We start from the raw sequence: 27,036 nt of genomic DNA on the forward strand, positions 1-27,036 counted from the left end.
CTGAGTTAAAGGGGTTTAATAGGGTACACTACTACACCATGTGTTGTGGTTTTACACTGAGTTAAAGGGGTTTAATAGGGTACACTACACTACTAGACCATGTGCTGTGGTTTTTCACTGAGTTAAAGGGGTTTAATAGGGTACACTACACTACTACACCATGTGTTGTGGTTTTACACTGAGTTAAAGGGGTTTAATAGGGTACACTACTACACCATGTGTTGTGGTTTTACACTGAGTTAAAGGGGTTTAATAGGGTACACTACTACACCATGTGTTGTGGTTTTACACTGAGTTAAAGGGGTTTAATAGGGTACACTACTACACCATGTGTTGTGGTTTTACACTGAGTTAAAGGGGTTTAATAGGGTACACTACTAGACCATGTGTTGTGGTTTTACACTGAGTTAAAGGGGTTTAATAGGGTACACTACACTACTAGACCATGTGTTGTGGTTTTACACTGAGTTAAAGGGGTTTAATAGGGTACACTACACCACTACACCATGTGCTGTGGTTTTTCACTGAGTTAAAGTCGTTTAATAGGGTACACTACACTACTACACCATGTGTTGTGGTTTTTCACTGAGTTAAAGGGGTTTAATAGGGTACGAGGCCTATGCTTTGCCATTGCAGAGCTAGTAGTCAATGTTGCATTATGTGAGCACCATAAATTACTACGTTTCTGGTCACTTTACCCCAAAAAACGGTGGGACACAGACCATCATAATACATTATAAACAACTCCCATGTTTTCATGTTTCACTACATGCTGCTAGCACAAAACCATGGTTCATTTTTACCATGGTAGCTAATACCATGTAACAAAATGTTTTGGGGGTCACTACCATGGCAGTAAAATAACATGGTATTTGCACCAGTACCATGGTATTGTCCTGCCATGGTATTGTCCTGCCATGGTGTTATCCTGCCATGGTGTTGTCCTGCCATAGTATTGTCCTGCCATGGTATTCTCCTGCCATGGTGTTGTCCTGCCATGGTGTTATCCTGCCATGGTGTTGTCCTGTCATGGTAATATCCTGCCATGGTGTTGTCCTGCCATGCTGTTGTCCTGCCATGGTGTTGTCCTGCCATAGTATTGTCCTGCCATGGTATTCTCCTGCCATGGTGTTGTCCTGCCATGGTGTTGTCCTGCCATGGTGTTGTCCTGCCATGGTGTTATTTGCCATGGTGTTGACCTGTCATGCTATTGTCCTGCCATGGTATTGTCCTGCCATGGTGTTGTCCTGCCATGGTGTTGTCCTGCCATGGTATTGTCCTGCCATGGTATTGTCCTGTCATGGTAATATCCTGCCATGGTGTTGTCCTGCCATGGTGTTGTCCTGCCATGGTGTTATCCTGCCATGGTGTTGTCCTGCCATGTGGTGTTGTCCTGTCATGGTAATATCCTGCCATGGTGTTGTCCTGCCATGGTGTTATCCTGCCATGGTGTTATCCTGCCATGGTGTTATTCTGCCATGGTATTGTCCTGTCATGGTAATATCCTGCCATGGTGTTGTCCTGCCATGGTGTTGTCCTGCCATGGTGTTATCTGCCATGGTGTTGTCCTGTCATGGTATTGTCCTGCCATGGTGTTGTCCTGCCATGGTATTGTCCTGCCATGCTATTGTCCTGCCATGGTATTGTCCTGCCATGGTATTCTCCTGCCATGGTGTTATCCTGCCATGGTGTTGTCCTGCCATGGTGTTGTCCTGCCATGGTGTTGTCCTGTCATGGTTATATCCTGCCATGGTGTTGTCCTGCCATGCTATTGTCCTGCCATGGTGTTGTCCTGCCATGGTATTGTCCTGCCATGCTATTGTCCTGCCATGGTATTGTCCTGCCATGGTATGGTCCTGCCATGGTATGGTCCTGCCATGGTGTTGTCCTGCCATGGTAGTGCCCCAAAAACCATAAAAGCAGCGTGACGGTATATGTTTTTTCCATTGTAGTACCATGGTACATTTTTGTAAGGGACCAACTTTGCCACGATTCATGTACAGTGAAGTAATACAAATAAATGTGATATTTGAGGCTCTGTCAATGATTGATTGTATAATGTAGCCAAATGATTTCAGCTTGTGAGTGTGTGTGATATGGAGGTTTGGAGCTATTTTTTACTTCTAAACAATGGCAACAGCGCCATGTTGATCTGAGCCTTGATGTCCAAAAACCATATTAGTGTCCGACTTTTCATCAGTTACAGAAACACTTCCCCTGAATTCAGTCCCCTCGACTTTCGGTTTCACTCGGTTGTTTCCGCCTTTACGGACGTTGCACGGCGCGGCACATCGACGACGCATGGACAACGTACACGACGGACGTTTCACGTCTCCTGAGAAAACTACAATCAGTTCTGAAACTACAAACGGGTCCTTGTGGGTCCTTCTCTAACCGAGTAGTTTATCGCTGACGATTTATAGAAATGTAAAAAATATTTCATAAAAAAAATAAAGCAAATACACGTTAAACAAGAAGTCAGTCTTCAAAGTGATGGTTTTATGTAATACTTGGTGTGATTATTGTTATTTAATGGAATGGTTTTGTCCTTAGTTGAGACTTGTATTAGACTAAAACCACGTCAGGCATTGAGGAAGACACATTGATGAGGAAGAGGAAGACACATTCCCTCTGCCGCCACAGTTTAAACTGACAGGTGTTATTGTTGTGGAGGTCTGGGATTGAACTGTTTTCTTAATCCATTTTACATGTAGCACTTGTTACCACACTTACAGTGTAGTGTTCATTTAGTAAAACAGGCGAAACGCGGGTGGAAGTCCACCAAGATGTCTCTACCACCGCAGAAAGCATCTGAACTAAAGCAGATCATACACAACCATCTGATCAAGGTAGATCGATACCGAAGCATTTAAAATTCATCCATTCATCCAATCTGATCGCTATGTGTGTTCAATACAATGGAGATAACTACTTGGTACCACGACTTTTCTCTTTTACTGATAGAGAAAACGAGCTAAAAAAAACATGACTAGATATAGCTAGTTATGTAGAGGGAAACACTTCTAGTTAAAGAGAGACTGTTTCCATTGAGGGAGAACCATTCTTGTTGTAAGATTTTGTGACTAGTAGTAACGTGTGTGTTTTTTATTGTCAGATGAACATCCATGGGAAGATCAGGGATGTGTTAGCAGAAACCGTGAGAGAGGATCTGGACCCTGGACGTAGTTCTCTCTCTGAGGAGGACATCCTCCGGGCTCTGCAACGCAGGGGAATCGTAGACGATGTCATGAAGGATCTTCATTTCTCCAAGGTGAATTATGGGAAATCTTTCCCGGGTTCAGACGAAACGTTTTATTATCCGGAAGGTTGTGAATGCAGCTTTCTACGGAAGTCCAGAGAGGACATGAATACACAAAAATGAATTCCCTTGTTATGTCGAGATCATAACTTATCTCATGATCATTACGTTACAAAAGTTGTTGAATTGAGACCGCGAGATAATCGAAAGGACCACACATCATCCATTCAGTTGTTCAGATGCCCCCATGCATGAAAACCAGCTCATAAAGTAGCCCTGTGGCTGTATTGATCGCGATGCACTCCTGGGGCATTTAAGCCCTGAACAATACCTGACAAGCAGCTCTGTCTCCCAGGCTGTGTGCCGCCCCCCCCCAAGACCACAGCCAATCGCATGCAAGGAACAACGCAGCTAACTTGGCTCGTCTTGTGAGTGAGTAAGCGAGCTAGCAAGGTAGTTTTGTCAGCTAGCTAGCTTGTTATCTGTGCTGGCTGTTATGTTGTTTAACGTGTGTCCCAAATATCAACACTGATCCACTCCTATTTATAGAGTTTATCTCGTCTTCACAACAAAACAACTTTTGTTATGTCGTGTTCGTGACGTAAATACAACGTAACGAGGGGTTATGTCGTGTTCATGACGTAAATACAACGTAACGAGGGGTTATGTCGTGTTCATGACATAAATACGATGTGATCTCAACGTAACGAGGGGTTATGTCGTGTTCATTACATAAATACGATGTGATCTCAATGTAACGAGGGGTTATGTAGTGTTCATGACATAAATACAACGTAACGAGGGGTTATGTAGTGTTCATGACATAAATACAACGTAACGAGGGGTTATGTCGTGTTCGTGACGTAAACACGATGTGATCTCAACGTAACGAGGGGTTTGTGTTATGTATTTTTTTTACATGTCCTCTCTGGGCTTCCGTACCTTCTTAACGGTGACACTGTTTTTGATAGGAAGTGCCGGACACAGAGTTAGGACTCCAGAACATTCCAAAGCCTGCAACTCACTTTATTGACACGGATCCGACAAAACTCAAGAAAAGTAAGAAAAACTGTTACCGGGGGCGATTGAACGAGCAGTCCTCTTGTAGCACCTAAAGTTCCCTCATTACTGTTCAGTGTCAAATGATTGTATTTCTGTCCTCCCAGCCAACGTGGACCCAGCGAGGAGGTACCTGTACCTCCAGGTCCTGGGGGGTAAGGCCTTTCTAGAGCACCTCCAGGAGCCAGAGCCTCTACCTGGTCAGGTCTGCTCCACCTTCACCCTCTACCTGCACTTCAGGAACCAGCGTTTCCGCTCCAAACCTGTCCCCTGTGCCTGTGAGCCAGACCTGCAGGAGGGCTTCCTGCTGGAGATACACAGAGAGGGACTGGGTACAGACTGGTTTACTTCCTGTTAGAGATACACAGAGAGGGACTGGGTACAGACTGGTTTACTTCCTGTTAGAGATACACAGAGAGGGACTGGGTACAGACTGATTTACTTCCTGCTGGAGATACACAGAGAGGGACTGGGTACAAACTGGTTTACTTCCTGTTAGAGATACACAGAGAGGGACTGGGTACAAACTGGTTTACTTCCTGCTGGAGATACACAGAGAGGGACTGGGTACAGACTGGTTTACTTCCTGTTAGAGATACACAGAGAGGAACTGGGTACAGACTGGTTTACTTCCTGTTAGAGATACACAGAGAGGAACTGGGTACAGACTGATTTACTTCCTGCTGGAGATACACAGAGAGGGACTGGGTACAGACTGGTTTACTTCCTGTTAGAGATACACAGAGAGGAACTGGGTACAGACTGGTTTACTTCCTGTTAGAGATACACAGAGAGGGACTGGGTACAGACTGGTTTACTTCCTGTTAGAGATACACAGAGAGGGACTGGGTACAGACTGGTTTACTTCCTGTTAGAGATACACAGAGAGGGACTGGGTACAGACTGATTTACTTCCTGCTGGAGATACACAGAGAGGGACTGGGTACAAACTGGTTTACTTCCTGTTAGAGATACACAGAGAGGGACTGGGTACAAACTGGTTTACTTCCTGCTGGAGATACACAGAGAGGGACTGGGTACAGACTGGTTTACTTCCTGTTAGAGATACACAGAGAGGAACTGGGTACAGACTGATTTACTTCCTGCTGGAGATACACAGAGAGGAACTGGGTACAGACTGATTTACTTCCTGCTGGAGATACACAGAGAGGGACTGGGTACAGACTGGTTTACTTCCTGTTAGAGATACACAGAGAGGAACTGGGTACAGACTGGTTTACTTCCTGTTAGAGATACACAGAGAGGGACTGGGTACAAACTGGTTTACTTCCTGCTGGAGATACACAGAGAGGGACTGGGTACAGACTGGTTTACTTCCTGTTGGAGATACACAGAGAGGGACTGGGTATAAACTGGTTTACTTCCTGTTAGAGATACACAGAGAGGGACTGGGTACAGACTGGTTTACTTCCTGCTGGAGATACACAGAGAGGGACTGGGTACAAACTGGTTTACTTCCTGCTAGAGATACACAGAGAGGGACTGGGTACAAACTGGTTTACTTCCTGCTAGAGATACACAGAGAGGGACTGGGTACAAACTGGTTTACTTCCTGTTAGAGATACACAGAGAGGGACTGGGTACAGACTGGTTTACTTCCTGTTAGAGATACACAGAGAGGGACTGGGTACAGACTGGTTTACTTCCTGCTGGAGATACACAGAGAGGAACTGGGTACAGACTGGTTTACTTCCTGACTGCCTGATATTACACAACTGGTTTACTGTAGACAACATTTCCTCCTTTAATCTACCATTTATCTTTGATCCCTGTTTTAAAGTAGTCCTGTTTACTAGTAGACCTGTTTACTAGTTGACCTGTTTACTAGTTGTCCTGTTTACTAGTTGTCCTGTTTACTAGTAGTCCTGTTTACTAGTTGACCTGTTTACTAGTAGTCCTGTTTACTAGTAGTCCTGTTTACTAGTTGACCTGTTTACTAGTAGTCCTGTTTACTAGTAGTCCTGTTTACTAGTAGACCTGTTTACTAGTAGTCCTGTTTACTAGTAGTCCTGTTTACTAGTTGTCCTGTTTACTAGTTGACCTGTTTACTAGTTGACCTGTTTACTAGTTGACCTGTTTACTAGTAGTCCTGTTTACTAGTAGTCCTGTTTACTAGTAGTCCTGTTTACTAGTTGACCTGTTTACTAGTAGTCCTGTTTACTAGTAGTCCTGTTTACTAGTAGACCTGTTTACTAGTAGTCCTGTTTACTAGTAGTCCTGTTTACTAGTAGTCCTGTTTACTAGTTGTCCTGTTTATTATAGTTGTCCTGTTTACTAGTTGTCCTGTTTATTATAGTTGTCCTGTTTACTAGTAGTCCTGTTTACTAGTTGTCCTGTTTACTAGTTGTCCTGTTTACTAGTTGTCCTGTTTACTAGTTGTCCTGTTTATTATAGTTGACCTGTTTACTAGTAGTCCTGTTTACTAGTTGTCCTGTTTACTAGTAGTCCTGTTTACTAGTAGACCTGTTTACTAGTTGTCCTGTTTATTATAGTTGTCCTGTTTACTAGTAGTCCTGTTTACTAGTTGTCCTGTTTACTAGTTGTCCTGTTTACTAGTTGTCCTGTTTACTAGTTGACCTGTTTACTAGTTGACCTGTTTACTAGTTGTCCTGTTTACTAGTAGTCCTGTTTATTATAGTTGACCTGTTTACTAGTTGACCTGTTTACTAGTTGTCCTGTTTACTATAGTTGACCTGTTTACTAGTAGACCTGTTTACTAGTTGACCTGTTTACTTTGGATAGGAACAACATTGCCTCTTTTAATTTAGCTTCTCTCATTGATCCTTATTGTCCAATAGTGGATTTATATTTTAGGGCTAGTTTTACAGGCCTACACTGAGCTTACTCCCTGACAACAACAAAAGTATCGGGGCCTCCCGAGTGGCGCAGCGGTCTAAGGCACTACATCGCCACAAGGAGTCGCCACAAGGAGTGCTAGAGGTGTCACTACAGACCCGGGTTCGATCCCGGGCTGTATCACAACCGGCTGTGATCGGGAGTCCCATAGGGCGGCGCACAGTTGGCCCAGCGTTGTCCGGGTTAGGGGAGGGTTTGGCCGGGGGAGGGGCTTTCCTTGGCTCATCGAGCTCTAGCGACTCCTTGTGGCGGGCCGGGAGCCTGCAGGCTGACCTCTGTAGTCAGTTTGAACGGTGTTTCCTCTGACACATTGGTGCGGCTGGCTTCCGGGTTAAGCTGGCGGGTCGGCGGGTCATGTTTCAGAGAGCACATGACTCGACCTTCGTCTCCGAAGCCCGTTTGGGGAGTTGCAGCGATGAGACAAGATCGAAATTGGGGAGAAAGAGGGGGTAATACCAACGACAACAACAACAACAAAAGTAATAATTGATCATCTCTGAACCTTTCCTTTTTCCTCTGTGTCTTACAGGCGATGGCAGTAAGATGGCAGATGCCACCACCATGTTGTCTATCTGTGACCCGGTCCACCTGGTGTTGATAAAGAGAGACACGTCCAGCGAGACCACCCTGGTCTCCTCTTACTTCCTGGACTGGAGGACCGTCCTCTCCTCTCCCTCCGGGAAGACCAGCATTGCTGTAGAGCTGCATGGTGTCGGTAAGGACACAAACTATTTGAGGTTTAATTTTCTGAAGGAAAGTTAAACCTGCATTTTCTGTTAATTAGCCTTGATTTACCACCCAGTAAAATGCATAGAAATTAAAGATAAAAGAGAGAGGGAAAACATTCTGTCTGCTGTTCTGGGTTTCTGTTCTGTTCTGTTCCAACTGGTAGTGAATGTAAGGTAACAGCTGGTCTGTCCTAACAGGTAGTGAATGTAAGGTAACAGCTGGTCTGTCCTAACAGGTAGTGAATGTAAGGTAACACCTGGTCTGTCCTAACAGGTAGTGAATGTAAGGTAACACCTGGTCTGTCCTAACAGGTAGTGAATGTAAGGTAACACCTGGTCTGTCCTAACAGGTAGTGAATGTAAGGTAACACCTGGTCTGTCCTAACAGGTAGTGAATGTAAGGTAACACCTGGTCTGTCCTAACAGGTAGTGAATGTAAGGTAACACCTGGTCTGACCTAACAGGTAGTGAATGTAAGGTAACACCTGGTCTGTCCTAACAGGAAGTGAATGTAAGGTAACACCTGGTCTGTCCTAACAGGTAGTGAATGTAAGGTAACACCTGGTCTGTCCTAACAGGTAGTGAATGTAAGGTAACACCTGGTCTGTCCTAACAGGTAGTGAATGTAAGGTAACACCTGGTCTGTCCTAACAGGTAGTGAATGTAAGGTAACACCTGGTCTGTCCTAACAGGTAGTGAATGTAAGGTAACACCTGGTCTGTCCTAACAGGTAGTGAATGTAAGGTAACACCTGGTCTGTCCTAACAGGTAGTGAATGTAAGGTAACACCTGGTCTGTCCTAACAGGTAGTGAATGTAAGGTAACACCTGGTCTGTCCTAACAGGTAGTGAATGTAAGGTAACACCTGGTCTGTCCTAACAGGTAGTGAATGTAAGGTAACACCTGGTCTGTCCTAACAGGTAGTGAATGTAAGGTAACACCTGGTCTGTCCTAACAGGTAGTGAATGTAAGGTAACACCTGGTCTGTCCTAACAGGTAGTGAATGTAAGGTAACACCTGGTCTGTCCTAACAGGAAGTGAATGTAAGGTAACGGCTGGTGTTCTCAACATGAGTCTTGAACTTTACCCTCCTCCGTCAGAGATCCTGTCACCTGACATCATCACCACACAGGTCAGAGACTGGTCACGCTATGCTACTGCGCTATGCTACTGCGCTCTGTCATGTTGTCACGCTATGCTACTGCGCTCTGTCCTGTTGTCAGGCTATGCTACTGCACTCTGTCCTGTTTTCACGCTATGCTACTGCGCTCTGTCATGTTGTCACGCTATGCTACTGCGCTCTGTCATGTTGTCACGCTATGCTACTGCTCTCTGTCATGTTGTCACGCTATGCTACTGCGCTCTGTCATGTTGTCACGCTATGCTACTGCGCTCTGTCATGTTGTCACGCTATGCTACTGCGCTCTGTCATGTTGTCACGCTATGCTACTGCGCTATGCTACTGCGCTCTGTCATGTTGTCACGCTATGCTACTGAGCTCTGTCATGTTGTCACGCTATGCTACTGCGCTATGCTACTGCGCTCTGTCCTGTTGTCACGCTATGCTACTGAGCTCTGTCATGTTGTCACGCTATGCTACTGCGCTCTGTCATGTTGTCACGCTATGCTACTGCGCTCTGTCATGTTGTCACGCTATGCTACTGAGCTCTGTCATGTTGTCACGCTATGCTACTGCGCTCTGTCATGTTGTCACGCTATGCTACTGAGCTCTGTCATGTTGTCACGCTATGCTACTGCGCTATGCTACTGCGCTCTGTCCTGTTGTCACGCTATGCTACTGCGTTCTGTCATGTTGTCACGCTATGCTACTGCGCTATGCTACTGCGCTCTGTCATGTTGTCACGCTATGGTACTGTGCTCTGTCATGTTGTCACGCTATGCTACTGCGCTCTGTCATGTTGTCACGCTATGCTACTGCGCTCTGTCATGTTGTCACGCTATGCTACTGCGCTCTGTCATGTTGTCACGCTATGCTACTGCGCTATGCTACTGCGCTCTGTCATGTGGTCACGCTATGCTACTGCGCTCTGTCATGTTGTCACGCTATGCTACTGCGCTCTGTCATGTGGTCACGCTATGCTACTGCGTTCTGTCCAGTTGTCACGCTATGCTACTGCGCTATGCTACTGCGCTCTGTCATGTTGTCACGCTATGCTACTGCTCTCTGTCATGTTGTCACACTATGCTACTGCGCTATGCTACTGCGCTCTGTCATGTTGTCACGCTATGCTACTGCTCTGTCATGTTGTCACGCTATGCTACTGCGCTATGCTACTGCGCTCTGTCATGTTGTCACGCTATGCTACTGCGCTCTGTCATGTGGTCACGCTATGCTACTGCGCTCTGTCATGTGGTCACGCTATGCTACTGCTCTCTGTCATGTTGTCACGCTATGCTACTGCGCTCTGTCATGTGGTCACGCTATGCTACTGCGCTCTGTCATCTTGTCACGCTATGCTACTGAGCTCTGTCCTGTTGTCACGCTATGCTACTGCTCTATGCTACTGCGCTCTGGCATGTTGTCACGCTATGCTACTGTGCTATGCTACTGCGCTCTGTCATGTTGTCACGCTATGCTACTGCGCTCTGTCATGTGGTGACGTTATGCTACTGCGCTCTGGCATGTTGTCACGCTATGCTACTGCGCTCTGTCATGTTGTCACGCTATGCTACTGCGCTCTGTCATGTTGTCACGCTATGCTACTGCGCTATGCTACTGCGCGCTGGCATGTTGTCACGCTATGCTACTGCGCTATGCTACTGCGCTCTGTCATGTTGTCACGCTATGCTACTGCGCTCTGTCCTGTGGTCACGCTATGCTACTGTGCTATGCTACGTTATGCTACTGCGCTCTGTCATGTTGTCACAATATGCTACTGCGCTATGCTACTGCTCTCTGTCATGTTGTCACGCTATGCTACTGCGCTCTGTCATGTTGTCACGCTATGCTACTGCGCTCTGTCATGTTGTCACGCTATGCTACTGCGCTCTGTCATGTTGTCACGCTATGCTACTGCTCTCTGTCATGTGGTCACGTTATGCTACTGCGCTATGCTACTGAGCTCTGTCATGTTGTCACGCTATGCTACTGCGCTCTGTCATGTTGTCACGCTATGCTACTGCGCTCTGTCATGTTGTCACGCTATGCTACTGCGCTCTGTCATGTGGTCACGCTATGCTACTGCTCTCTGTCATGTTGTCACGCTATGCTACTGCGCTCTGTCATGTGGTCACGTTATGCTACTGCGCTCTGTCATGTTGTCACGCTATGCTACTGCGCTCTGTCATGTTGTCACGCTATGCTACTGCGCTCTGTCATGTTGTCACGTTATGCTACTGCGCTATGCTACTGAGCTCTGTCATGTTGTCACGCTATGCTACTGCGCTCTGTCATGTGGTCACGTTATGCTACTGCGCTATGCTACTGCGCTCTGTCATGTTGTCACGCTATGCTACTGCGCTCTGTCATGTGGTCGCGCTATGCTACTGCCCTATGCTACTGCGCTCAGTCATGTGGTCACGCTATGATTCGCTGACGTCTGTGTGTTGTTCCTTCCTAAGAGGCAGTCGTTGATAATGATTGTTCCTGGTGTTTTGTTATTTGCAGCGATCCCTGGAGAGGCAGAAGACTGCGGAGAAGGAGAGGCTTTTTCTGGTTTATGCTAAACAGTGGTGGAGAGAGTTTCTCGAGATCAGACAGGAAAACCAATCCAAACTGGTCAAGATCTTTGCACAGGTTCCATGTTTTTTGTTGTAATACTTGTTTCGTAACATTGTGTGTTTTTAGGATGAGAATGGTGTCAACCGGGCCAGTGTGTTAGCCGTACTGGGTGTTAGCCATGCTGGGTGTTAGCCGTACTGGGTGTTAGCCGTGCTGGGTGTCAACCGGGCCAGTGTGTTAGCCGTGCTGGGTGTTAGCCGTACTGGGTGTTAGCCGTGCTGGGTGTCAACCGGGCCAGTGTGTTAGCCGTGCTGGGTGTTAGCCGTACTGGGTGTTAGCCGTACTGGGTGTTAGCCGTGCTGGGTGTTAGCCGTGCTGGGTGTTAGCCGTGCCGGGTGTTAGCCGGGCTGGGTGTTAGCTGTTAGCCGTGCTGGGTGTTAGCCGGGCTGGTTGTTAGCCGGGCTGGGTGTTAGCCGTACTGGGTGTTAGCCGTGCTGGGTGTTAGCCGTGCTGGGTGTTAGCTGTTAGCCGTGCCGGGTGTTAGCCGTGCCGGGTGTTAGCCGTGCCGGGTGTTAGCCGTACCGGGTGTTAGCCGTGCTGGGTGTTAGCCGGGCTGGGTGTTAGCCGGGCTGGGTGTTAGCCGTTAGCCGTGCTGGGTGTTAGCCGGGCTGGGTGTTAGCTGCTCGCCGGGCTGGGTGTTAGCCGTGCTGGGTGTTAGCCGGGCTGGGTGTTAGCCGTGCTGGGTGTTAGCTGTTAGCCGTGCTGGGTGTTAGCCGTACTGGGTGTTAGCCGTGCTGGGTGTTAGCCGGGCCGGGTGTTAGCCGTGCTGTATTTGAACGTTGCTGCGTTGCTTGCAGGATGAGAACGGCGTCAACAGGCCGGTGTGTTCCTACGTCCGTGTCCTGCGTGCTGGTCGTCTCCTGGAGAGTCCCCGTCAGGCGGCCCGCTTCGTCAGCCTGCTGGGCCTGGAGAAAGCCCCCGTGGTGGGGGGAGGAGGAGGAGGCAAACAGGAGCAGTGGTGCTCACTCCTCGCTTTCCTCTGTAGAAACAAGGTGAGGACTGGCTCTGTTCTGACACACACACACACACACACACACACACACACACACACACACACACACACACACACACACACACACACACACACACACACACACAGCCTTAACCATTTAGACAGCTGTAATACTATTAAGTGTTTAACCTCAGTGGTGGAATTGTAAAATAATTGATTTATGAAACAGTTAAACTGTCTATTATGAGAAGATTTATTTATATCCTGATGGACGGTTCTGGGATTTCCCCAGTGCAGCAGAATGAATAAATGGGGAGAGGGGAGGGGAGAGGAGAGGAGAGGAGAGGGGAGAGGAGAGAGGAGAGGAGAGAGGAGAGGAGAGGAGAGGAGAGGAGAGGAGAGGAGAGGAGAGGAGAGGAGAGGAGAGGAGAGGAGAGGAGAGAGGAGAGAGGAGAGGAGAGGAGAGGGGAAGAGAGGAGAGGAGAGGAGAGGAGAGGGAAGAGGATAGGAGAGGAGAGGATAGGAGAGGAGAGGATAGAAGAGGAGAGGAGAGGAGAGAAGAGGGGAGAGGATAGAAGAGGAGAGGAGAGGGGAGGAGAGGAGAGGGGAGGGGATAGAAGAGGAGAGAGGAGAGGAGAGGGGAGAGGATAGAAGAGGAGAGGGAAGAGGAGAGGAGAGGAGAGGAGAGGGAAGAGGAGAGGAGAGGAGAGGAGAGAAGAGGGGAGAGGATAGAAGAGGAGAGGAGAGGAGAGGAGAGAGGAGAGAAGAGGGGAGAGGATAGAAGAGGAGAGGAGAGAAGAGGGGAGAGGATAGAAGAGGAGACGGGAGGGGAGGAGAGGAGAGGGGAGGGGAGGGGAGGGGAGAGGATAGAAGAGGAGAGAGGAGAGGGGAGAGGATAGAAGAGGAGAGGAGAGAAGAGGGGAGGAGGAGAGGGGAGAGGATTTCTATCCCCCTCTCCCCTCCCTCTACAGTCCACATTACATCAGTCCTCCCTCTACAGTAGAGTACAGTCCACATTACCTCAGTCCTCCCTCTACAGTCCACATTACATCAGTCCACATTACATCAGTCCTCCCTCTACAGTCCACATTACATCAGTCCTCCCTCTACAGTAGAGTACAGTCCACATTACATCAGTCCTCCCTCTACAGTAGAGTACAGTCCACATTACATCAGTCCTCCCTCTACAGTCCACATTACATCAGTCCTCCCTCTACAGTAGAGTACAGTCCACATTACATCAGTCCTCCCTCTACAGTCCACATTACATCAGTCCTCCCTCTACAGTCCACATTACATCAGTCCACATTACATCAGTCCTCCCTCTACAGTCCACATTACATCAGTCCTCCCTCTACAGTCCACATTACATCAGTCCTCCCTCTACAGTAGAGTACAGTCCACATTACATCAGTCCTCCCTCTACAGTAGAGTTAGGAACTGAGACATGATGTTTTTTGATGTTTCCAGGGCGACTGTGACATCTCTCTGATCTGATTGGTTGTGTGTTTCCAGGGCGACTGTGAGGACCACGCCACCTTGCTGTGCAGCCTGCTGCTTGGCTTCGGCCTGGATGCCTACGTGTGTGTTGGCACTAAGCCCAAGGGTTTGGCACACACCTGGGTGATGACCAGGGGCACTGACAGCACCATCACCTTCTGGGAGAGCCTGACCGCACACAGGTGAGACTAAAGCCCGGTTCAGATACGACGGACCACGTGAGACGAGACGCAACCAGACTGTTTCAGAAAGGTTGTAGCTGACTGAAGACGAGACGTTCAGATAAAAAAAAAAGACCAGCCCCCGGGGGGGGGGGGGGCTTCCCGAGTGGCCAGCGGTCTGAGGTACTGCATCGCTGTGCGTTTAATGCTTCACTACAGACCCGGGTTCGGTCACAGGCTGTGTCACCACCGGCCTTGACCCGGGAGTCTCATTAAGACGGTGCATTTGTCTCATCGCGCTCTAGCAACTCCTGGTGGCGGGTCGGGAGCCTGCAGGCTGACTCCGGTCATCAGTTGAACAGTGTTTTTCCTCCAACACGTTGGTGCGGGCGGGTGTGTTATAAGAAGCACGGTTTGGCGGGTCGTGTTTCAGAGGACACGTGACCTTGGTCTCTCGAGCCCGTTGGGGAGTTGCAGCGAGGAGACGAGACGGGAACTGAGGAGGAAGAAAGACCAGACAGTTCAGACCGTTTCCATGGTAATGCTGCCTCTTCACAATGACAGGATTTCTTTGAAACAAAGTTGCCTCTTGTTGCAGCAGCAAGGCAACAAGGTGTTGCAGCAGCAAGGCAACAAGGTGTTGCAGCAGAAAGGTGTTGTAGCAGCAAGGCAACAAGGTGTTGCAGCAGCAAGGTGTTGCAGCAGCAAGGCAACAAGGTGTTGCAGCAGCAAGGCAACAAGGTGTTGCAGGAGCAGCAGCAAGGTGTTGCAGCAGCAAGGCAACAAGGTGTTGCAGCAGCAAGGTGTTGCAGCAGAAAGGTGTTGCAGCAGCAAGGCAGCAAGGTGTTGCAGCAGCAAGGCAACAAGGTGTTGCAGCAGCAAGGTGTTGCAGCAGCAAGGCAACAAGGTGTTGCAGCAGCAAGGCAACAAGGTGTTGCAGCAGCAAGGCAACAAGGTGTTGCAGGAGCAGCAGCAAGGTGTTGCAGCAGCGAGGCAACAAGGTGTTGCAGCAGCAAGGTGTTGCAGCAGAAAGGTGTTGCAGCAGCAAGGCAGCAAGGTGTTGCAGCAGCAAGGCAACAAGGTGTTGCAGCAGCAAGGTGTTGCAGCAGCAAGGCAACAAGGTGTTGCAGCAGAAAGGTGTTGCAGCAGCAAGCAGCAAGGTGTTGCAGGAGCAGCAGCAAGGTGTTGCAGCAGCAGCAAGGCAACAAGGTGTTGCAGCAGCAGCAAGGCAACAAGGTGTTGCAGCAGCAGAAAGGCAACAAGGTGTTGCAGCAGCAGAAAGGCAACAAGGTGTTGCAGCATTTCGGCAGCTAGGTGTTGCAGCAGTAAGGTGTTGCAGCAAACAAGTTTCATGAAATACATTCTCCAGAAACGTTACACACTTTGTGACTCGTCAGTGAAATATCAACAAGCTGGACTAGCTATTACTGCATCAATACAGCTAGACTAGCTATTACTGCAGCAATACGGCTAGACTAGCTATTACTGCAGCAAAACAGCTGGACTAGCTATTACTGCAGCAAAACAGCTAGACTAGCTATTACTGCAGCAAAACAGCTGGACTAGCTATTACTGCAGCAAAACAGCTAGACTAGCTATTACTGCAGCAAAACGGCTAGACTAGCTATTACTGCAGCTAAACAGCTAGACTAGCTATTACTGCAGCTAAACAACTAGACTAGCTATTACTGCAGCAAAACAGCTAGACTAGCTATTACTGCAGCAAAACAGCTAGACTAGCTATTACTGCAGCAAAACAGCTGGACTAGCTATTACTGCAGCAATACAGCTAGACTAGCTATTACTGCAGCAAAACAGCTAGACTAGCTATTACTGCAGCAAAACGGCTAGACTAGCTATTACTGCAGCAAAACGGCTAGACTAGCTATTACTGCAGCAAAACAGCTAGACTAGCTATTACTGCAGCTAAACAGCTAGACTAGCTATTACTGCAGCAAAACAGCTAGACTAGCTATTACTGCAGCAAAACAGCTGGACTAGCTATTACTGCAGCAATACAGCTAGACTAGCTATTACTGCAGCAAAACAGCTAGACTAGCTATTACTGCAGCAAAACAGCTGGACTAGCTATTACTGCAGCTAAACAGCTAGACTAGCTATTACTGCAGCAAAACAGCTAGACTAGCTATTACTGCAGCAATACAGCTAGACTAGCTATTAGTGCAGCAAAACGGCTAGACTAGCTATTACTGCAGCAATACAGCTAGACTAGCTATTACTGCAGCAATACAGCTAGACTAGCTATTACTGCAGCAATACAGCTAGACTAGCTATTACTGCAGCAAAACAGCTAGACTAGCTATTACTGCAGCAATACAGCTAGACTAGCTATTACTGCAGCAATACAGCTAGACTAGCTATTACTGCAGCTAAACAGCTGGACTAGCTATTACTACAGCTAAACGGCTAGACTAGCTATTACTGCAGCTAAACAGCTGGACTAGCTATTACTGCAGCTAAACAGCTGGACTAGCTATTACTGCAGCAAAACGGCTAGACTAGCTATTACTGCAGCAAAACAGCTGGACTAGCTATTACTGCAGCTAAACAGCTGGACTAGCTATTACTGCAGCTAAACAGCTAGACTAGCTATTACTGCATCAATACAGCTAGACTAGCTATTACTGCAGCAAAACAGCTAGACTAGCTATTACTGCAGCAAAACGGCTAGACTAGCTATTACTGCAGCAAAACGGCTAGACTAGCTATTACTGCAGCAAAACAGCTAGACTAGCTATTACTGCAGCAAAACAGCTAGACTAGCTATTACTGCAGCAAAACAGCTAGACTAGCTATTACTGCAGCAAAACAGCTAGACTAGCTATTAGTGCAGCAAAACGGCTAGACTAGCTATTACTGCAGCAAAACGGCTAGACTAGCTATTACTGCAGCAAAACGGCTAGACTAGCTATTACTGCAGCAAAACAGCTAGACTATCTATTACTGCAGCAAAACGGCTAGACTAGCTATTACTGCAGCAAAACGGCTAGACTAGCTATTACTGCAGCAAAACAGCTAGACTAGCTATTACTGCAGCAATACGGCTAGACTAGCTGTCTGCTTGGCTAACTAGTTAGCTGCTTGGCTGAACGCAGAAAGTCAGCGAACTTGTTCTCTGATTTGGCTAAAGCGAGTCGCAAGTTTTTCGTTAAGATTTGACATGTTTAATTTTGGAAACTCCAGCAGCCGACGTGAGATGTTCCTTAATGAACCAGACCGGTTCAGATCAAACAAACTTTGTTCTTCAGCTGCATAAACACGTCAGGCGTTTTCGATGTGAACTGGGCTTATAAAACAAACTGCAATAATTTCTGCTCTGTCTCTCTGTCAGAGTTTCTACGAGGGTAACTGAGTCCCCTTCACCAGGGAGCAGCAATGTAGTGAATAGACATGGTTTTTATTTTTTATTTTTATTTTACCGTTATTTTACCCGGTAAGTTGACTGAGAACACGTTCTCATTTACAGCAACGACCTGGGGAATAGTTACAGGGGAGAGGAAGGAGGGGGAATGAATGAGCCAATTGGAAGCTGGGGATGATTAGGTGACCGTGATGGTCTGAGGGGCCAGATTGGGAATTTAGCCAGGACACCAGGGGTTAACACCCCTACTCTTACGATAAGCGTCATGGGATCTTTAAATGACCTCAGAGAGTCCAAGGACACCCCGTTTAACGTCCCATCCGAAAGACGGCACCCTACACAGGGCAATGTCCCCAATCACTGCCCTGGGGCATTGGGATATTTTTATTTTAGACCAGAGGAAAGAGCGCCTCCTACTGGCCCTCCAACACCTGTGATGATCCCTTACTCTAGTCTGTACGTCAGTGGCATGCCTTGTTCTACACAATATATTTCTACCTGTTCAACCATTTTGTTTGTGTGTGTGGTTTTTAGGTACCTCCACCAGGCCATTGACCCAGATGCCCCTCCGCTAGCCCCCCAGCCCCGTCCCTCCTATCCTTACCGGACCGTCGGCTGTGTGTTCAACCACAAGACCTTCCTGGCCAACTGCCAGCCGTCGGACGCCGTGGAACTCTGCGCGTTTGACTTCCACAACCAGTCCCGGTGGAAAGTTATGAGTGAGGAGGCCGTTGGCTCAGTTTGCTCCCCGGGTAGCGCCACCTCTCTGCCACCTCTACCTCCTCTCTGTGGCCCCTCGCTGGAGCCCAGCGCTGCCTCCAACCGGCTGGAACTGGAGATGAGGTACCTGGTGGTGGAACACAGGAAGGTGAGAGTGCAAAAAAACAACAGCGTACCTGGTCAGAGCCCGTACCTGGTCAGAGCCCGTACCTGGTCAGAGCCCGTACCTGGTCAGAGCCCGTACCTGGTCAGAGCCCGTACCTGGTCAGAGCCCGTACCTGGTCAGCCGTGTTGTGTCTCCCTCCAGGACCTGTATTATAGTAGATCTCTCCCCTCCAGGACCTGTATTATAGTAGATCTATGTGTCTCCCTCCAGGACCTGTATTATAGTAGATCTCTCCCCTCCAGGACCTGTATTATAGTAGATCTATGTGTCTCCCTCCAGGACCTGTATTATAGTAGATCTCTCCCCTCCAGGACCTGTATTATAGTAGATCTCTCCCCTCCAGGACCTGTATTATAGTAGATCTCTCCCCTCCAGGACCTGTATTATAGTAGATCTCTCCCCTCCAGGACCTGTATTATAGTAGATCTCTGTGTCTCCCTCCAGGACCTGTATTATAGTAGATCTCTCCCCTCCAGGACCTGTATTATAGTAGATCTCTGTGTCTCCCTCCAGGACCTGTATTATAGTAGATCTCTCCCCTCCAGGACCTGTATTATAGTAGATCTCTGTGTCTCCCTCCAGGACCTGTATTATAGTAGATCTCTCCCCTCCAGGACCTGTATTATAGTAGATCTCTGTGTCTCCCTCCAGGACCTGTATTATAGTAGATCTCTCCCCTCCAGGACCTGTATTATAGTAGATCTCTCCCCTCCAGGACCTGTATTATAGTAGATCTCTCCCCTCCAGGACCTGTATTATAGTAGATCTCTATGTCTCCCTCCAGGACCTGTATTATAGTAGATCTCTGTGTCTCCCTCCAGGACCTGTATTATAGTAGATCTCTGTGTCTCCCTCCAGGACCTGTATTATAGTAGATCTCTCCCCTCCAGGACCTGTATTATAGTAGATCTCTCCCCTCCAGGACCTGTATTATAGTAGATCTCTGTGTCTCCCTCCAGGACCTGTATTATAGTAGATCTCTGTGTCTCCCTCCAGGACCTGTATTATAGTAGATCTCTCCCCTCCAGGACCTGTATTATAGTAGATCTCTCCCCTCCAGGACCTGTATTATAGTAGATCTCTCCCCTCCAGGACCTGTATTATAGTAGATCTCTGTGTCTCCCTCCAGGACCTGTATTATAGTAGATCTCTCCCCTCCAGGACCTGTATTATAGTAGATCTCTCCCCTCCAGGACCTGTATTATAGTAGATCTCTGTGTCTCCCTCCAGGACCTGTATTATAGTAGATCTCTCCCCTCCAGGACCTGTATTATAGTAGATCTCTGTGTTTCCCTCCAGGACCTGTATTATAGTAGATCTCTCCCCTCCAGGACCTGTATTATAGTAGATCTCTGTGTTTCCCTCCAGGACCTGTATTATAGTAGATCTCTCCCCTCCAGGACCTGTATTATAGTAGATCTCTCCCCTCCAGGACCTGTATTATAGTAGATCTCTGTGTCTCCCTCCAGGACCTGTATTATAGTAGATCTCTGTGTCTCCCTCCAGGACCTGTATTATAGTAGATCTCTCCCCTCCAGGACCTGTATTATAGTAGATCTCTGTGTTTCCCTCCAGGACCTGTATTATAGTAGATCTCTCCCCTCCAGGACCTGTATTATAGTAGATCTCTCCCCTCCAGGACCTGTATTATAGTAGATCTCTGTGTCTCCCTCCAGGACCTGTATTATAGTAGATCTCTCCCCTCCAGGACCTGTATTATAGTAGATCTCTGTGTCTCCCTCCAGGACCTGTATTATAGTAGATCTCTCCCCTCCAGGACCTGTATTATAGTAGATCTCTCCCCTCCAGGACCTGTATTATAGTAGATCTCTGTGTCTCCCTCCAGGACCTGTATTATAGTAGATCTCTCCCCTCCAGGACCTGTATTATAGTAGATCTCTGTGTCTCCCTCCAGGACCTGTATTATAGTAGATCTCTGTGTCTCCCTCCAGGACCTGTATTATAGTAGATCTCTGTGTCTCCCTCCAGGACCTGTATTATAGTAGATCTCTCCCCTCCAGGACCTGTATTATAGTAGATCTCTCCCCTCCAGGACCTGTATTATAGTAGATCTCTGTGTCTCCCTCCAGGACCTGTATTATAGTAGATCTCTGTGTCTCCCTCCAGGACCTGTATTATAGTAGATCTCTGTGTCTCCCTCCAGGACCTGTATTATAGTAGATCTCTCCCCTCCAGGACCTGTATTATAGTAGATCTCTGTGTCTCCCTCCAGGACCTGTATTATAGTAGATCTCTCCCCTCCAGGACCTGTATTATAGTAGATCTCTCCCCTCCAGGACCTGTATTATAGTAGATCTCTGTGTCTCCCTCCAGGACCTGTATTATAGTAGATCTCTCCCCTCCAGGACCTGTATTATAGTAGATCTCTCCCCTCCAGGACCTGTATTATAGTAGATCTCTCCCCTCCAGGACCTGTATTATAGTAGATCTCTCCCCTCCAGGACCTGTATTATAGTAGATCTCTGTGTCTCCCTCCAGGACCTGTATTATAGTAGATCTCTGTGTCTCCCTCCAGGACCTGTATTATAGTAGATCTCTCCCCTCCAGGACCTGTATTATAGTAGATCTCTCCCCTCCAGGACCTGTATTATAGTAGATCTCTGTGTCTCCCTCCAGGACCTGTATTATAGTAGATCTCTGTGTCTCCCTCCAGACTCTGTATTATAGTAGATCTCTCCCTCCAGGACCTGTATTATAGTAGATCTCTGTGTCTCCCTCCAGGACCTGTATTATAGTAGATCTCTGTGTCTCCCTCCAGGACCTGTATTATAGTAGATCTCTCCCCTCCAGGACCTGTATTATAGTAGATCTCTGTGTCTCCCTCCAGGACCTGTATTATAGTAGATCTCTGTGTCCTCCCTCCAGGACCTGTATTATAGTCAGATCTCTGTGTCTCCCTCCAGGACCTGTATTATAGTAGATCTCTGTGTCTCCCTCCAGGACCTGTATTATAGTAGATCTCTGTGTCTCCCTCCAGGACCTGTATTATAGTAGATCTCTGTCTCCCTCCAGGACCTGTATTATAGTAGATCTCTCCCCTCCAGGACCTGTATTATAGTAGATCTCTGTGTCTCCCTCCAGGACCTGTATTATAGTAGATCTCTCCCCTCCAGGACCTGTATTATAGTAGATCTCTGTGTCTCCCTCCAGGACCTGTATTATAGTAGATCTCTGTGTCTCCCTCCAGGACCTGTATTATAGTAGATCTCTCCCCTCCAGGACCTGTATTATAGTAGATCTCTCCCCTCCAGGACCTGTATTATAGTAGATCTCTCCCCTCCAGGACCTGTATTATAGTAGATCTCTCCCCTCCAGGACCTGTATTATAGTAGATCTCTCCCCTCCAGGACCTGTATTATAGTAGATCTCTGTGTCTCCCTCCAGGACCTGTATTATAGTAGATCTCTCCCCTCCAGGACCTGTATTATAGTAGATCTCTGTGTCTCCCTCCAGGACCTGTATTATAGTAGATCTCTCCCCTCCAGGACCTGTATTATAGTAGATCTCTCCCCTCCAGGACCTGTATTATAGTAGATCTCTCCCCTCCAGGACCTGTATTATAGTAGATCTCTCCCCTCCAGGACCTGTATTATAGTAGATCTCTGTGTCTCCCTCCAGGACCTGTATTATAGTAGATCTCTCCCCTCCAGGACCTGTATTATAGTAGATCTCTCCCCTCCAGGACCTGTATTATAGTAGATCTCTCCCCTCCAGGACCTGTATTATAGTAGATCTCTCCCCTCCAGGACCTGTATTATAGTAGATCTCTCCCCTCCAGGACCTGTATTATAGTAGATCTCTGTGTCTCCCTCCAGGACCTGTATTATAGTAGATCTCTCCCCTCCAGGACCTGTATTATAGTAGATCTCTCCCCTCCAGGACCTGTATTATAGTAGATCTCTCCCCTCCAGGACCTGTATTATAGTAGATCTCTCCCCTCCAGGACCTGTATTATAGTAGATCTCTCCCCTCCAGGACCTGTATTATAGTAGATCTCTCCCCTCCAGGACCTGTATTATAGTAGATCTCTCCCCTCCAGGACCTGTATTATAGTAGATCTCTCCCCTCCAGGACCTGTATTATAGTAGATCTCTCCCCTCCAGGACCTGTATTATAGTAGATCTCTCCCCTCCAGGACCTGTATTATAGTAGATCTCGGTCTCCCTCCAGGACCTGTATTATAGTAGATCTCTCCCCTCCAGGACCTGTATTATAGTAGATCTCTCCCCTCCAGGACCTGTATTATAGTAGATCTCTCCCCTCCAGGACCTGTATTATAGTAGATCTCTCCCCTCCAGGACCTGTATTATAGTAGATCTCTCCCCTCCAGGACCTGTATTATAGTAGATCTCTCCCCTCCAGGACCTGTATTATAGTAGATCTCTCCCCTCCAGGACCTGTATTATAGTAGATCTCTCCCCTCCAGGACCTGTATTATAGTAGATCTCTGTGTCTCCCTCCAGGACCTGTATTATAGTAGATCTCTCCCCTCCAGGACCTGTATTATAGTAGATCTCTGTGTCTCCCTCCAGGACCTGTATTATAGTAGATCTCTCCCCTCCAGGACCTGTATTATAGTAGATCTCTGTGTCTCCCTCCAGGACCTGTATTATAGTAGATCTCTCCCCTCCAGGACCTGTATTATAGTAGATCTCTCCCCTCCAGGACCTGTATTATAGTAGATCTCTCCCCTCCAGGACCTGTATTATAGTAGATCTCTCCCCTCCAGGACCTGTATTATAGTAGATCTCTCCCCTCCAGGACCTGTATTATAGTAGATCTCTCCCCTCCAGGACCTGTATTATAGTAGATCTCTCCCCTCCAGGACCTGTATTATAGTAGATCTCTCCCCTCCAGGACCTGTATTATAGTAGATCTCTGTGCCCCTCCAGGACCTGTATTATAGTAGATCTCTCCCCTCCAGGACCTGTATTATAGTAGATCTCTCCCCTCCAGGACCTGTATTATAGTAGATCTCTGTGTCTCCCTCCAGGACCTGTATTATAGTAGATCTCTCCCCTCCAGGACCTGTATTATAGTAGATCTCTCCCCTCCAGGACCTGTATTATAGTAGATCTCTCCCCTCCAGGACCTGTATTATAGTAGATCTCTCCCCTCCAGGACCTGTATTATAGTAGATCTCTCCCCTCCAGGACCTGTATTATAGTAGATCTCTCCCCTCCAGGACCTGTATTATAGTAGATCTCTGTGTCTCCCTCCAGGACCTGTATTATAGTAGATCTCTCCCCTCCAGGACCTGTATTATAGTAGATCTCTCCCCTCCAGGACCTGTATTATAGTAGATCTCTCCCCTCCAGGACCTGTATTATAGTAGATCTCTCCCCTCCAGGACCTGTATTATAGTAGATCTCTCCCCTCCAGGACCTGTATTATAGTAGATCTCTGTGTCTCCCTCCAGGACCTGTATTATAGTAGATCTCTCCCCTCCAGGACCTGTATTATAGTAGATCTCTCCCCTCCAGGACCTGTATTATAGTAGATCTCTCCCCTCCAGGACCTGTATTATAGTAGATCTCTCCCCTCCAGGACCTGTATTATAGTAGATCTCTCCCCTCCAGGACCTGTATTATAGTAGATCTCTCCCCTCCAGGACCTGTATTATAGTAGATCTCTCCCCTCCAGGACCTGTATTATAGTAGATCTCTGTGTCTCCCTCCAGGACCTGTATTATAGTAGATCTCTCCCCTCCAGGACCTGTATTATAGTAGATCTCTGTGTCTCCCTCCAGGAGCTGTATTATAGTAGATCTCTCCCCTCCAGGACCTGTATTATAGTAGATCTCTCCCCTCCAGGACCTGTATTATAGTAGATCTCTCCCCTCCAGGACCTTGGCCTGGCCACAGTGTGGGATGACCACCTCTCCTACGTCCTGTCCTCCGCCCTGGCGGCGTACGAGCTGGAGCGCTGCACGGGGACTTCCTGCGGTAACGAGGAGTTCCAGGACGCTGTGCGGAGGGCGGTGCCGGACGGACACACCTTCAAAGGTTTCCCTATCCACTTCCTGCACCTCAACGCACGCCGAGCCTTCGCTACTTGCCTCAGGTAACTATAGCAACGCACCGCAACACACGTCGAGCCTTCGCTACTTGCCTCAGGTAACTATAGCAACGCACGGCAACACACGCCGAGCCTTCGCTACCTGCCTCAGGTAACTATAGCAACGCACGGCAACACCTCACAGTTTTTTTTAAGATGATCAGATAAATGAATAGCTGAAGGACGGGGGGGGGGAAGTGTGTGTCGTCATGGATACTGAAGGGGCGTGTGACTTGTTGTTGTTGTTCGGGCAGGTCTCCGTTCTGTGACGAGATCGTGTGTTGCCGTGGGGACCGCGTGAGGCTGGCGGTGCGTGTCCGGGTGTTTGCGTACCCTGAGTCCGCCTGCGCTGTCTGGGTGATGTTCGCCTGCAAGTATCGTTCTGTACTCTGACCCCTGACCTTTTGACCTTTTGACACACCCCCAGCGCTGGAGGAACATCAAGTTAAAATCACAGTACCAATATCCTTTACACAGGTATTGGGTTACCAGGTACCTCAGCGTACCATATTACCACCATACTGAGGTATTGATACCATATGTATTGGGTTACCAGGTACCTCAGCATACCATATTACCACCATACTGAGGTATTGATACCATATGTATTGGGTTACCAGGTACCTCAGCATACCATGTTACCACCATACTGAGGTATTGATACCATATGTATTGGGTTACCAGGTACCTCAGCATACCATGTTACCACCATACTGAGGTATTGATACCATATGTATTGGGTTACCAGGTACCTCAGCATACCATGTTACCACCATACTGAGGTATTGATACCATATGTATTGGGTTACCAGGTACCTCAGCATACCATGTTACCACCATACTGAGGTATTGATACCATATGTATTGGGTTACCAGGTACCTCAGCATACCATATGACCACCATACTGAGGTATTGATACCATATGTATTGGGTTACCAGGTACCTCAGCATACCATATGACCACCATACTGAGGTATTGATACCATATGTATTGGGTTACCAGGTACCTCAGCATACCATATGACCACCATACTGAGGTATTGATACCATATGTATTGGGTTACCAGGTACCTCAGCATACCATGTTACCACCATACTGAGGTATTGATACCATATGTATTGGGTTACCAGGTACCTCAGCATACCATATGACCACCATACTGAGGTATTGATACCATATGTATTGGGTTACCAGGTACCTCAGCATACCATATTACCACCATACTGAAGTATTGATACCATATGTATTGGGTTACCAGGTACCTCAGCATACCATATTACCACCATACTGAGGTATTGATACCATATGTATTGGGTTACCAGGTACCTCAGCATACCATATGACCACCATACTGAAGTATTGATACCATATGTATTGGGTTACCAGGTACCTCAGCATACCATATGACCACCATACTGAGGTATTGATACCATATGTATTGGGTTACCAGGTACCTCAGCATACCATATGACCACCATACTGAGGTATTGATACCATATGTATTGGGTTACCAGGTACCTCAGCATACCATATGACCACCATACTGAGGTATTGATACCATATGTATTGGGTTACCAGGTACCTCAGCATACCATATGACCACCATACTGAGGTATTGATACCATATGTATTGGGTTACCAGGTACCTCAGCATACCATATGACCACCATACTGAGGTATTGATACCATATGTATTGGGTTACCAGGTACCTCAGCATACCATGTTACCACCATACTGAGGTATTGATACCATATGTATTGGGTTACCAGGTACCTCAGCATACCATATGACCACCATACTGAGGTATTGATACCATATGTATTGGGTTACCAGGTACCTCAGCATACCATATTACCACCATACTGAGGTATTGATACCATATGTATTGGGTTACCAGGTACCTCAGCGTACCATATTACCACCATACTGAGGTATTGATACCATATGTATTGGGTTACCAGGTACCATATGACCACCATACTTACTGTAGGTGCTGATACCATCCATATTTATTGCGATTCTCACCATTTTGTATGCATTGCGATTGGATACTGTGATTTTATTGTGATTCCCGTTGTCCAGACGTATAATAACATGTAAATAGCCTGATATGTAACTATTGATTCCCCCTCCGTCACTACAATGTTTTATGGTTTTATCTTTATACTGTCTTATTACACACTTTGTTTACTATATTAGAATGTATTCATATATTTTTTTTTCTAAATAAATAAATTACTTTTTAAAAAATTGATTGAGTTTGAATTGTAATTGAACTAAATGTGATTGATCAGAGCTTGTTCCTGTCACCTAGTCAATCAGGTGTGTTTTCTAGAGTTTAAGAAACCCACCATGACGGTATTAAACAGGTAGATGTGTAAAACATATTTCCACCACTAGGTGGCGAGT

At 47.3% G+C, this 27,036-nt stretch overlaps 1 protein-coding gene across 1 annotated transcript; it reads left to right on the forward strand.

Moving 5' to 3' along the window:
• The first annotated feature begins 2,598 nt into the window (after positions 1-2,598).
• LOC145877383 (centrosomal protein of 76 kDa) lies at positions 2,599-26,834 on the forward strand. Its single transcript, XM_082972699.1, has 12 exons — positions 2,599-2,849; positions 3,116-3,271; positions 4,231-4,318; positions 4,426-4,650; positions 7,725-7,910; positions 8,958-9,055; positions 11,552-11,680; positions 12,463-12,657; positions 14,133-14,299; positions 18,195-18,528; positions 24,413-24,630; positions 24,879-26,834. The coding sequence occupies exons 1-12, from the start codon at positions 2,787-2,789 to the stop codon at positions 25,015-25,017; spliced, it is 1,998 nt and encodes a 665-aa protein (XP_082828825.1). The 5' UTR covers positions 2,599-2,786; the 3' UTR covers positions 25,018-26,834.
• Positions 26,835-27,036: the final 202 nt, after the last annotated feature.

Source organism: Salmo salar, unplaced genomic scaffold (genome assembly GCF_965601325.2).
Source record: "Salmo salar unplaced genomic scaffold, fSalSal1 ptg000988l, whole genome shotgun sequence".
Classification (NCBI taxonomy): domain Eukaryota; kingdom Metazoa; phylum Chordata; class Actinopteri; order Salmoniformes; family Salmonidae; genus Salmo; species Salmo salar.

Coding starts and splice junctions, on each gene's coding strand:
- LOC145877383 (XM_082972699.1), top strand. CDS start 2,787: ATGTCTCTACCACCGCAGAAAGCATCTGAACTAAAGCAGATCATACAC. Junction 3,272..4,230: donor AGGATCTTCATTTCTCCAAG/GTGAATTATGGG, acceptor TGTTTTTGATAG/GAAGTGCCGGACACAGAGTT. Junction 9,056..11,551: donor CTGACATCATCACCACACAG/GTCAGAGACTGG, acceptor TGTTATTTGCAG/CGATCCCTGGAGAGGCAGAA.